General features: G+C 35.3%; 1 protein-coding gene across 1 annotated transcript; it reads right to left on the reverse strand.

Annotated features, from left to right (window-relative positions):
* Positions 1–261: 261 nt before the first annotated feature.
* Positions 262–11503, reverse strand: LOC149551760 (multicopper oxidase LPR1-like). Its single transcript, XM_089790134.1, has 7 exons — positions 11284–11503; positions 10916–10972; positions 5611–5732; positions 3342–3911; positions 1348–1728; positions 621–1136; positions 262–312 (listed from the first exon to the last, which is right to left on the reverse strand). Exons 1-7 carry the CDS (start codon positions 11501–11503, stop codon positions 262–264), a joined length of 1917 nt encoding a protein of 638 aa, XP_089646260.1.
* Positions 11504–14543: the final 3040 nt, after the last annotated feature.

Consider the following 14543-nt stretch of genomic DNA (forward strand, 5'->3'; position numbering starts at 1 on the left):
ATTTAAAGGCAATAAATATTATATTAAAACTTAGGAAATGTTTATTTTGTCTCTCTTCTACAATTTATGTCATAGAATGGTGTGTGTCATCCTTTTACAAACCCTTCAAAAAGGGACGAATGTCCCACCTCCATCATATAACACCATTTCTCGTATGAAAGAAGTGAGCAACTCACTTTATATGGTGGTCTCTTTTCACATTGTCGGATAGATTTCAACACCATTCAATAACATATTTGGTCATCAAGACTACAACACCATTCAACAAAGCTTGAGAGGTCTCATCATCTCATTATCTTCATGATCTAAAATCTGCACATCAAAACAAAAAAAATCATTCACAACATAAAATTATACAAATAACTATCCAATCAATAGTATACACCAATGTATTACTTATCTTCATACACCATAACATATTACTAATATAAAAATAAAGAAATGACTATACAATTCCTAGAATGCACCAAGACATAAGTTAGTTCTATGTATAATAACTTAAAAACACACATGCATTGGTACATCCTAGATAAATTTTTGATAAGCCTATCCCAAATCTAAGAGTTAGCTTCCCCTACCCCATTGAACTAGAAGCAATGAAAGAGATATCATCTACTTACATGGCAATGGTAGACATAACCAGGCTCATCACTAGCATTGAAGGGATAAGCACGCTGAGAACCCAACAAGGAGAAATTTACAACAATGGTGCTTATATAACCAGGTTCCATTTTTAACACATTCTTCCACCCTCCATCTGGACCAGCAAACGCCATTGTTTTCCCCTTCGCATGTCTCCATATCTCACATCTCACCGCATCATTTTTCTGCTCCATGCAACTCTTGAACTTCTCCAAATCTACCATCTCTATCTGTTGAACAGCGTAGAAAAGGGCGAGATGGATATGCAGGGGATGATTGTCTTCCGTAAGATTGATAACGTACCAAACTTCACTGCTCCCCTGTTTAGGCGTCTCAGTTGCAGGGGCACTGAATGGGAGGCCATTAAGGAGCAAATGGGTCGGTTCTCCAGTAGAAGATTGGTATTCATACAATGCAATGTACCTTTCATGGATTGCCTGATCCATTCTGGGTTGAACGAATGGAAGAAGTTTTTCAGGGATTTGGCTTTGATCCTGTTATTAGGAAAATAAACTTAATGTCAGATAGATATTTATCATTAGTAATACTAACTACGAGATTCGTATGACTTTACAAGATTCTAACAAACTTATACAATTGACAACAAATTAGATGTGACTCACAATTGAAACTTACTATTCACAGCTGATTCAAATACATCTACAATCTTTCCTTTTCTAACTCTCTATCTAACTGTTGAAGTACCTGTTCCTCAGGTTGTTCCGTGTTGCATTGGATGAGGAATTTCATGATTTTGCTGTTGAAATCATCGACTCGGTCCCCTGATGGATATGGGTAATGTGCACTGTTGGTTAGGATTGCTGTATCTGTGGATGAAGCAGTGAAATCGATGATTATGTCTGCAATCTCAGAGGGGCTAAGTAAGTAGTCTTGTACTGTTACGGGCTTTGATAGATATCTAGAGTCAGAGCCAATGTGGGTCATGTTTAGGCCGTTGCTTAGAGCCAATCTGTAGAAGCGAGCGTTGCTGGCATTCACTATTCTGAACCTGTATTTTCTCCTCTTCACTTTCATGAAAGGCCAGGCCTTTCCGTTCACTATAATGGCGTCTCCGAAATACTCTGGCTGCCACATACAAGGGCAATCACATTTGTCACATTTGAGTGAAATCATATTAGAAGTTTCAAGTTTATAAATTATAAAATGACAATTTTTATACTTTGCACCTAAACAGAAAGGTTGGGTTATATGGAGAAGATTCTGTTGTCAGATCAATTGGTTTTCTCTTATAATTCTTCCATTTACTCATTTAGGACTGTGATGGAAAATGTGTAGTACTTAGATCAAAGATCTTGAGGGGCTAGCAGTTCAGTGGTAAAACATAGAAGATTGTAGGTTCAGCTTGATGGAAATGGCTATCCAATATCTGTAATGGGTGAAACATTTTTTATAATTTGAGGACTATTGATGTCTTGGTGTAGTTTAGGTGGTGTTAATCATTTTTCTAATTTGATTGTAGTAATACTATAACTTTTAAACACAGTTTTTCTAAACCACGGTATTTGGTAGATTTTAATGAGACATTGGTGTAATTTTATGAGTTATCTAAACAAGTCGAAGTTTACAATGTGTTGTTTAAATCCAATTCTAAATATGTTACAGTGTGTTATTGTCATATGACCTGCCTCTGAACAATTCCAGTCTAATTCTAATTCTAAATAAGTTAAATTCTAATTCTAAATAAGTTAAATTCTAGAGTGTGTTATTTAAGTCGACCTAAACTTTGAATTGTTTAGAATTAGCTTAGAGAGTGTTGTTTAAGTTTGTTGGACTTAAATAACACAGTCCAAACTTTGACTTGTTTAGGTAATAGACTTGATCTAAACAGTACATTCTAAGTTTTGACTTGTTTAGAATTAGATTTAAACAAATCATTTTAAATGGGAATTTGTTTAGATAGTTGGAACTGATTTAAATAATATACTTCAAAGTTTGACTTGTTTAGATAGTGGATTTGAGAGAAACAACACTTCCATCTTTTGTATTGTTTAGAATTAGTTTAGTAGTTTATTAGATTTCCAACATCTATAATGATTTTTGTTGTTGATAGATTTGATTGTGTCTTTTTTTCAAAATAACATTTCGGATCACACACTGTGATCCATCATAGGATTATAGATAGCAGTAGAAAGTGATGATGTGATCCATCATCATGATTGTAGTGAGGAGTAGAAATGTACACAATGAAATCCAAAACCAACAACAAAAACTAGAGTCTATTGTTCATCTAAATAAGTCAAAGTTTGGAGTGTGGTGTTTAAACAATTCTAAACAATTCAAAGATTAGAATGTGTGTTTAAATCTGACCCACTATTTGAACATATCAAAATTTAGAATATGTTATTCAAGTTAGTGAGACTTAAATTTGAATTTTATGAGTTTTCCACAATCCATTTTTTAAATAAACGATCTGTTTCTGGATTCTATTATGTATATAATTTTTAGCATCAACATTTCGGATCACACTCTGTGATCCATCATCAGAATAAGAGAATGCAATAATAGAATAGTAAAATGTGTCAAAACAGAAAATAAATTATTAAATTGAAAAAAACTTATATCGTTTAAATCTAATCTTAAATTTGAATCCAATCTTAAAATTGAACCCTAATTTATCTATAAAAACTCACAATTATTGAGTATGAATATATACAAAATCAAAGGAAAAACAGACTTACCTGCCATTGAGGATGAATGTCGGGATTGTTGCCAGTGGAGTTCATGTAAATGGAACCATCGGTGGCAAAGCTCCTATCAAAGATGAGAATATGGCGATCATACTCAGGCCCACATGGAAGATTTAGTGGCTTCTCTAAGTTGGGATTTTGAATAACATAGGCTCCCACAAGACCAGCAAGAAGATTAACTCTGGTTAAGCCCATGGCATGGTCATGATACCATAAGTTGCCAGGAGATTGAAGATTGTTGTAGTGGTATTCTGCCTTCTTCCATGCCGGCCCTTTCTCCTTAAACTCAGCTGTAAACCAGGCAAGTGGGTGCCCATCAGACTGTGGTTCATGAATTCCACCATGCAAGTGAACCACAGTTGGGATTCCCCCTTGTGTGGGACTTGCTACCGTTAGTGTGGGATCCCATGGAAGAATGTGTTTTAATGGCAGATGGTTTTCCCAACTCACTAACGTATCAATGCCTTGCATTGCTTCAATGGTTGGACCAGGAACACTTGCACTTTCCTTTGACACTCCAAATGCAAACACATTACTTGCTGGTAGATCTCTGTGAAATTTCTGCCAAAACAAGAAGTCTTTAACATTGTAATTCAAACATTTTTCACTCAAGCTACAATCAAGATGAAATAGAGTTAGAGATGGAACATTTTTGGTGATTTCTAGCGATTGGTTATGGATTGGCTTCAATAATACATTCTAGGTGCTGACGTCTTAAATTATACTAATAGATAAATTGTATTGGAAAGAAAGGTGGAGTTTTATATAAGCCATCTAAATAAATTAAAGCCCAAGACGTTGTGTTCTTGATTAGTTAATATTAATAGGTCGCACTCCACAATTTACCTATTCCTTTTCTAATTCTATTTCATCCACTATAATTCTCTATGATCTATTATTCTCCTATTTAACTTTGATCTCAACTAAAAAAATATTACATAATCTATAAATCTCATCTCTAATTCCACTCATTATTCTCTTCTCTACATTTCTAAATTTCATTATCCATCATTTGCATAAGATAGAGTTACATAGGTTTCTGAATTTAAGTGGGTTTGATGTTAACAGTATACTATCAACTCGATGTGTTTATCTAATTCATTTTAGAAATATTAAAAGATAAGTCTTATTGAAAAGAAGATGTAACTCCATTCCTTATTCTCTTCTCTACGTCTCTAAATTTCATTATCCATCCTCTGCATAAGATAGAGTTACATAGATTTATGGATTTAATTGGATTTGGCTTGAAAAGTAAAATATAAACTTTGATGTGTTTATCTAGTTCATTTTAGATCATATTAAAAGATAAGTCTTATTGGAAAGAAGAGTGTAACTCCATTCATTATCTCTTCTCTACATCTCTAAATTTCATTGTCCATCCTTCCATAAGATAGAGTTACATAGATTTATGGATTTAATTGGGTTTGGCTTGAACAGAACAATATAAACTTTGATGTGTTTATCTAGTTCATTTTAGATGATATTAAAAGATAAGTTTTATTAGAAATAGAGTGTAACTCCATTCATTATTCTCTTCTCTACATCTCTAAATTTCATTATCCATCCTTTGCATAAGATAGAGTAACATAGATTTATGGTTTTAATTGGCTTTGGCTTGAACAATACAATATAAACTTTGATGTGTTTATCTAATTCATTTTAGATCATATTAAAAGACAAGTCTTATTAGAAAGAAAAGTGTAATCTCATACAAGCAAGCAAAACAACTGGAATTTTAGAATGTGTAAGAATTTTCAATATCAACATTTCACATCATCATAATCCATAATACAGTTTTCTCTTCATTAACTCTATCTCTTTCGAAACAGTAATCCATGATCTATTATTTGCTTCTCTAACTCTATCTATCTATAGTAATGATAGCGATGTTAAAATAATGTTATACAATTTAAGCTCTGACTTGTTTACACAAAACACTTAGAAATTTGAATTATTGAAGTGGTTCATCTAAAATCACATCAATAAAAAAACTTTTTTGTCAAAACTAATATAATTTCATATGAACAAGCTAAAATTTTGAATGAATTATTTTTGACATCAACATTTCAAATTTGCAATCTACAATTCATCATTATCTTCTCCATCCCAATCTCATCCAACATATTAACCTTAAAAACAAAAACTACACAATCAAATTAAAAACAAAAACTACACAATCAAATTAAAAAAACAAAAACCTTAAGAATCTATTGTCAAAACTAATTCTTTTCATAAAAAAACTAAAAGCTACAATACATACCCATTTAGTTTGAAACATTCCAATTCGGAGAGAACCAGGAGCCAAAGCTCCGGCCTTGGAGATCACATAGCCCTTTAACTTGGGCATGTCAGGAAGCTCATCTACAAACATCTCAAGAGAAGCTGCATTTGTATCCGCACTGACCAAAACCATGCAGAACAACAATGAAAATACAATGAACAAACTCTTTCTCATCTTCATCTTCTCAGCCTCCTGCAATAACACCATTGAATCATCACAAGATAAATGCTTGCTGGTCGTTCATTCCATAGTCGCTTCTTTACTCGTGAATACCGAAAACAACTCAATGACAGCTGCGGGCTTATGAAAGTTGTGTCCTCCTATTCTACAGCCTATCATTTGTCCTTGTGTATTTCTTTAAAGATAAAACAAAAAGAAAAACCCATATTTTCTATAATTAAATCCTACACCTCTTAATACCCATTGCATAGAGAGCATTGTCTGTATTATATATTTCTCTTACGTCACCCTCACCTTTAAACATCACACACTAAGATAGAAATTATATATTTCTCTTAAGTCATCCTCACCATTAAACATTACACACTAAGGTAGAAATTGAGTTCGGAAAAATACGTCAACTTTAATCCTTAAACATCACGCACTAAGGTAGAAATTAAGTTTGACAAAATAAGTCAACTTTAACTATTTAACACTTTTAGTCTAGAAATAAAGCCTTAGAATAAGTCAACTTTCACTATTTAACACTTATAATCTAGGAATAAAGCCTTAGTGTGTGATGTATGGCATGAAACATGATTTTTTGATTATTTATAGATTCTAATGCTTCTTTTTATGAAGCAAGCAATTGCAGTCAGGATTGGAATGTACCAGAAGATGAGAGCATCACATTCTCATTCACAATGACAATCATATGACAGATGATGCGTCACTCTATCAATTGAGCCTGTTTATATTTCTTAACAAAATGCCTTTTATCCAAAGTTATTTTGGATGAAAATTTTAATTGATGTTTTGTATATCAAAATTTTTATGATGGGAGATGATTTGAGGCTTTGAGTTTAAAGTATTGCTAATCATTTTTAATTGAGATTTAAGAATAATGAAAGAAAGAAAGTTTTTAATAATATTTACAAGGTGATTAGTTTATGGAATTTATAAATAGTTAAAGATCAAATAAAACATATATAACTATAATTATTTGATTAATGCATGTATAACTAATTTTTAGCTTTTTTATTAAAATAATATAGATTTAATTTTATAATTTTTATTTGTAAATTGTTTATTAACATGTTTATGTTATGTTTGAAATATAGAAAGATGAATAAATTGAGAGGAAGATATAGTAATAGAAATAGGTAGATATAGGGGAAAGAAGAGAAAGAGGTAAGGAAATAGTGATAGAAAGGAAGAGAGTGATAAAGAAGGAAAGAGATATATAATTTATACTATTTTTTTTTTTGATAGGTAATGGGCCAAAGCCTAGATTCATTATTATTGTTTGTTTGAGATTAATTATTATGTGTTAAACTCAAGTGGATTTGAACCCAAGACCTCTCCGTTGAGAGGCTCACAAGTTACCATTGTGTTATAGGCTCTTGCCTATAATTTACACTATTGTTAAATTATATTTAATACCATATTTTAATCTATCTAACCGTATTTTTTTTTGCACATGCAAATTAATAAATTTGACTTGTCAAGTATGGCTACATCTAAGGCTTGAATAAAGAAAAATAAAATTTGGAAAACATACAGTAAAGTAAATACAATTTGGTAAAAGGAAAAAAAAGTTGTGTGACAAAAGAATTAGTGCACAAGTAATTTTGATTTTTGACTATGCAAATGATGGGGATAGGAAGAAACAATAAATGGTTGTAGAAGTCTCAATGGTTGTCCATAGATCGTAATAATTGTGGACCATTAATTATTGATCTCTAACATTAAAGGAATATACAAAGAGAGAAGATAAATGGGTGTACACACACACACACACACACACAGAGAGAGAGAGAGAGAGAGAGAGAGAGAGAGAGAGAGAGAGAGTTCAACAATGTATTTTACAACACATTATTTGATTCCATGTACTTTATTAAAGTAAACAAAAAGGCAACATTTTCCCCTATTAAATTTTCACACCTCTTTAGCATACCTATTGCACACATAAGTGCAATTGCTACTATTTAGGGTTTTGTTAAACAAATAGATGGGGATTATTCAAATGTAAAGATAAGTAGGGTGAACATTTGAACATCAAAAACATTCATACAACTTTACTTGATGGTTGTGGGGATATCAATGTTGATCTTTACCCCTTTACCTTCGGAACTAACTACAAGTCAAATTCTTGTAGCCATTGTGTAACTTTACATGCATTCACTTTCTTTTATGTTTATAAACAAAGCAGATGGCTTAAACATCACACACTAAGACACTTTTGTGTTATTGAATGATCGACCAAATTGGCCTAAATGAGATCTCTTTATCACAACCTTCCATACTCTAAAAGAAATCAGTTCTCAAAAGTGCCACTAGATTTTTCTTGTTTTTCTAATGCTTCTAGAGACTAGAACAAATTTTATGTCGATCTTTTTAAATGGAAACTCACTTGCTTTATGGGTAATTTGTTAACAATGTTGTCTTAGAAGAGCTTGGTCATTTATTTTCTATTTAAGATAATGTGGGTCTTTACACAATTATTGAGCACCTTTTTTCTATTTTTTTATAGAAACTGCAGAAGGGACAAATTTGATAACAATTTTAAGTATTTGGAAAGTAAGTAAACATTTGATATTTGGGAGCTTTTTTTTTTTAAATAAATCATTGCTCCCTTTTTTTATAGATCATTTTAGTCTAAATCTTAAAATTAACAACCAAGACAATAGTAGTTATTTTTCCTTCATAAATTATTAGAAGAAGACATCACGTAGTTAGTTATATATTATGTTTGATATATTTATACAATTGTATGTTTCAATTTAAATTGGTTTAAATTTCAATACTAATTTATTAAAAAAAATCTATAAATTGTATTTGATTGATGAATTTACATTTTGATTAAAAAAAGGAAAAATAGAACATAACATGTTTAGAACCCATTACAGAATCTGATCTTAAAATAATAGACATTTCCATGGATTGAAATACAATCTTGAGAAACTTTTAAAAAACAAGAAAGAACAAAACAATTGTGGTCAATCAAATAATGACCAACCTCTTATTTTGAAAAAATAGGGGTAACAATTTTATTGAAAATTAGAACAACTGAATACAAAACAGTAAAGGGCCAAAGCCCCAGGAATCACTAGAGACCACAGAGAATCAAGAACTAGATCACCACTCCCCAATACCACTTTCATCTTCTACAAGAGTCCTCTCTAGGTCCTGACATAACTCGTAGGGCATTTGCTCCCACTCATCAATCTTTCGGCCATCTATATCTTCTTACACCCATTTTTCCAAACAAATAGCCACCCTATTCCATTCCCTTCGAATATGGGCATAAGACACTGAATCCATTAAAGAACTAACTTGTAATATTTGTTGCACTATCGTAGACAACTACCAACTAACATCAGAAATCTTCCTCTCAATAAGCATATTGACCAAGACTTGAGAGTCAGCCTCACAAATCACCTTCCGCCACCGTAGAGCATAGGCCTACTTCAAGGCATATAGGATAGCCAAGCCTTCCATCCTATTAATAGTCTGCATCCCTTTATTAGCTGAGAAAATAAAAATCACCGAACTAAAAGAATCCCTTCCAATTCCACCAATCCCAGCCAAACCTGGATTACCCTTGGAAGAACCATCCGTATTAATTTTCAAAAAACCAATGGGAGGGAGCAGCCATTTCCCCATCCTTTGAACTTTTTGCTTCACACGTCTACCTCTCTTGATGCACACTGAGGCTGAAGATATCCCCTGTATGCCAAACCTAACAACCATCTCAACATCACCTTTCTCCAGTGGCAACACAATCTCACTCTTAGTTTCAACAGTTTCTTGGATCATTCCCATAATTCTAATCTAAACCTGTTGAATCCCCAATTTTTCACCTCGAAAGATTCTATGATTCCTTTCCAACCAGACTTTCCATAACAGAAAGATAGGACTAGCATACCAAACATCATGCAAGAAGGGAACCGAGGAGGGGGGCCTTCCCAATCTCATCCAAAACTCTGCCAGGGAGGAGGCATGAAAGCACAAGCATTTCCAAACATCACACCATAAATGCCATAATTGCAGGGTGAATGAGCAACAAAAAAATAATTGCAGAGAATCCTTCTCCCCACCACTACAAAGAACACACCTTGAAGGGCTCGAAAATCCCCTCTTCCAAATATTGTCCCAAGTCAAGCATCTATTCTAGACCAAAGTCCAAATAAAGCAATTATGCTTTGGCCAAGAGAATTTATTCCAGACCTTCTTCCACCACTGAACCTCTCCCCCTGCAAATTGTTTAGAGAGCAACTCCTAATAACCAGAATACACAGTGTAGGCACCCTTGGGATTAGGGGACTAGGCCAACACATCACTATCCATAAGGGCATTATAGCTACGACCAGAAAGAATGTAATGAAGCTCAACACACTCTACCTCCAACCCAAAGATAGGCCACTCCCCTGGGTTCTTCCATCTTGCTTCAACCAATTATCCCTGAAGGGAAAAAGACTTAAAGTCACACACCCTAGTCCATCTAGCTTCACAAAACCCTTGGGACAATATATGCAAATGAGGATATTGGAAAACTATGGGAGGATAGCCATCCCAAGAATCATGCTAGAAATGTGCCTCTATCCCACTCTTACAAATCTAGAAAAGGCCTCCCTTTATGAGCGCAACCCCTTTCTTGAGAGTAGTCTAGATCACTGAGCCTTTCCCTATCAAGCTATATCGAGGGATATCTTTCTGGGGGATCCTAAAAAAGTACTTATGAGACAAAATTTTGGCCCACACCCGATCCTTTTCCACACACCATCGCTAATACAATTTAACTGCTAGAGTAGTGCCAGATAGCACTGATTGCCATAATCCAAGACCACCAAACCTTTTTGGGCTACAGATAACCTCCCACTTAATAAGGCTCCACTTGGTTGATGATAAATTACCAGCCCATAAAAATTGTCTTGCTAAGGAATCAAGGTCCCTAACAAAGCCCATCAACACCACCTGAATCATACACCTATAAAGAGGAAGAGCCTACACCACAGATTGAAGCAGCTAGACCCGCCCAACAAAGGATAGCCAACAATGGGTCTAATGATTCAATTTGTCATGGAACTTATCCCAAATAACCTACCACGAATCCCTAGACTACCTGCCAGTTGAGATAGGGATCCCAAGGTATAGCAATGGAAGGCTTCTAATTTGGAACCTGAGAATATGAGCAACTCTCCATTGAATGGAAGGTGGAGTGTTGAAGAAAAAAAATGGAAGACTTGCCCTTGTTAATTAACTGTCCTAAAGTAGCAAGATAAACATCCAACACCTTGCACATATTAGAAGTCTCCCTAATGGTAGCCATGCTCATCAAAGCCATATCATCCACAAACTGTAGGTAAGATTGTATAGGAAGACCCCCTCCCCATTGCCAGCCCTAAATGAAGCCCCCTTCAACATTCCTTTTGATCAACCATCCCAAACCTTTCGCCAAAAGAAGAAACAGTTAAGGAGATAGAGGGTCACTTTGGCGCAAGCCTCGAGAGGCCTCATAGAGATTGGAATGCTCTCCATTGATCAAAATAGAGAAAGAAGTTGAATCCACACAACTCATAACCCAATGAATCCATTCCTCCTCAAAACCAAAGGCACCCAAAACCTTCTGGAGGAAGGACCAACGAACTCTGTCATAAGCCTTGGCCATGTCCAGCTTGATGAGCATAGCCTTGTCTTTGGAATTGGCCATGGAATGAATAATCTTAGTAGCCACAACCACCCCATCCAAAATCTAGTGGCCCTCCACAAAGCCACTTTGTTCTTCAAACATTAGTAATGTAAGCCACTTTTTTAACCTTTTAGCAATCAACTTAGATATAATTTTATAAGTTACATTGCAAAGAGAAATAGGGTGAAATTGACTAGCTGATCAACCTTCTCCCCCTTGGGAATGAGAGCAAGGAAGTTAGAGTTCAAGGCCTAGAGCATTTGCTTATTCTTTTGGGATTCTTGAACAACTGCCAATAAATCTAATTTGATAATGTCCAAAAATTACTGGAAGAATTCAATTGGGAAGCCATCTAGATGAAGAGCCTTTCCTTTTTTCATCTGGAAAACAATCTTCTCTAACTCCCCCAAAGATATGGCACTCATAAGATGCTCTTTCATTTCCAAAGAGACCAAAGATGGAATACAAGAGATGACCTGAGCCTCTACAACCGAGTCCCCTTGCGATTCCTCCCTCAATAAAGAAGCAAAATACTACAGAGCTTCATTTGAGATATCCTGAGTAGAAGAAATAACCTCCCCCCTATCATTCACCAGAGATGATATAGAATTACCATGTTTTCTAGCTTTCACCGAATTGAAGAAGAAAGTAGCATTCTTATCCCCCTCTTGAAGCCACTCAATTTGAGCTTTTTGTTTCCAAAATATTTCCTCTCAGAGCTCCCATTCCTCTAATGTTTTTAGAGCCTTGGCTTCCTCCTGCAACAAATACTCTGACACCTCATCCTCCCTAATCAACCTGGTAATATTATTCAACTCCACTTGAGCCTCATTTTTTGCTTGGTAAATGTTCTTAAAGCATTGTCAATTCCATCATTTGAGCTGATACTTAACATATTGGAGGAGCTTAGCAAAAATATACATTGCTGTCCCAAAAGCAGGTCTACCATCCTTCCACCACTCAGCTACACATCCATAAAGGTCCAGGTTCCTGAGCCACATGAGCTGGAACTTGAAAGGTGGCTTTTGAGGAAAACGGGTTGAAGAAATGACAAGCTTTATCAGCCAATGATCCAAACATCTCCAATCTAATATCTTAGAACTGGAAGACCACAATCCACCCACCCAAAAATAGGAAAACATGAAGTGATCTAATTGTTTAACAATGCACCTGTCACCCACCCTTCTATTGTTCCAAGTGAAATGACCATTGCTAGGCTTGATATCCACAAGATTGAGTGCCGAAATATTATCCTGAAGCAAGATAGAAGAGGGCTCTAATCTTGCATTACCTCCTCATTTTTCAATTAAATCAAGAATAACATTAAAGTCTCTAACAATAATCCATGACAAGTAAGGAAATAGGCTATGAACCAAATGAATATTCTTCCATACAAGAAGCTTACCTTGGAACTCAATAGGAGCATAGACATTGGAAAAAAGGACAAATTATCCCAACTCAATGCACAAAGAAACCATGGATAAGGAGGAATTAAAGGAAATCCACAACACAGGTTGGATCTTTCATGGGCTCCAGAGACATGCCACACCCCTCGAAGATCCCTAAGCTCCAATGCATTGACATTGACCATTCCTCCACAGTTTAGGTGCTCATCATACATTCCAAAGAAACCTTAGTCTCCTGAAGAAAAAGAACATCAGGAGAATGACTTCTAACTAATTCTAAAACAACTTTTTGTCTAGGGTCGTTGTTCAAGCCCTTTACATTCCAAGACATAATGATCATTTCAGAGGAGTCGAAAAGTAGGAATCCAATGTCTTGACAGATCTTGATTCCACCAAAGTCTCCCCTATCATCTTAATCTTCTCCAAGCCCTTCTTTCATCCCATTTTAACACTTTTCTCTGAAACCCCATTCTTACCATCCTTTTGAAGAATGTCCAAATGAGAAGAAGATTTACCTCGCTTATCTATATCTGAAACCATTGTCCTTGCAGGAAGAGCAACATCCTCCACTCCCTATCCCAAATCAACGTTTGGCCCTAAAATCATCTGAGCCCCTGGTTGCCCATCCATGACCATAGGCATGGCATATTCCACATGAGAAGTAGAAGGAGGAATGGGAGAGCTAATCTCTAGTCCAAAATTTGCCACCAGTTGATCTACATTAATTAATCTAGGATTAACTTCTTACTGACCCAATTCATCCAAGACCTCAAACCTGTTAAAAGTATCATCATCCTGTCTCTCTAGTAGAGTCCTCTTCTGACCTCTGTTTCGGTTTTGAGCCTTAACCTAACAAAAAATACTCATCATCCTTGCCCTCACCAGTAGTTAGCTTCTTCCCTTTATCAGTACTAGGAGTGTTATGAGGAGGAGGCAGAGGCTGTTGCTCCACTAACTTGGCCTTCAGGCATCTTCGCAACAGGTGACCATATTCGTGACAAAGGTGAAATTAGAAAGGACGGGTCTCATAATCCAGTTGTTGCACCTAGGAATGTGAGCCTACACACATTTCCACCGCATCTGGCAATGGTCTACTCAAATCAAGTTCCACACAAATTTAGGCAAAATTCATTACTTTCTTACCCAAGGTTTGTGTTGAAGACCCTATCGAATTTCCTAGCATTGATGCAAGCATATGAAGAACATCCTCACGAAAAATTTCTATTGGAAATCTAGGTAACCGAACCCACACTAAAACTTGATTTGGAAGCTCCTTAGAAGGATTAAAACCTACATGCCATGGTTTGACAAATAGCCCAACCTGATTATAAAAATAGGGCCCGCCCTCAAAAACCTATTACAATCAACCAGGAAAATAAATGTAACCATGAAAAAATTGTTTACAAGCAACGTGACCTCCATTTCACCAACGGGTTCCCAAACTCTCCAAGCCCAATTCTCCAGAAATTGAAGAGAAACTCTTAATCCCAAAAACTTGCAATACAACGAATGCTTAGAGTAGTATTTAGCATCTTTAGTGATCACTTCAAAAGGGATTACTAGTTTGGGTCTCTCTTTGTAGCACTCAAGGTAGCCATTAATCTTCATGATCCAAGATCCCCTAGGCGAGCTCAAATTTGTAGCACCTGTATTCT

This window comes from Cupressus sempervirens, chromosome 6 (genome assembly GCF_028749045.1).
Source record: "Cupressus sempervirens isolate cs-2001-9-10 chromosome 6, ASM2874904v1, whole genome shotgun sequence".
NCBI classification, from domain to species: Eukaryota; Viridiplantae; Streptophyta; class Pinopsida; order Cupressales; family Cupressaceae; genus Cupressus; species Cupressus sempervirens.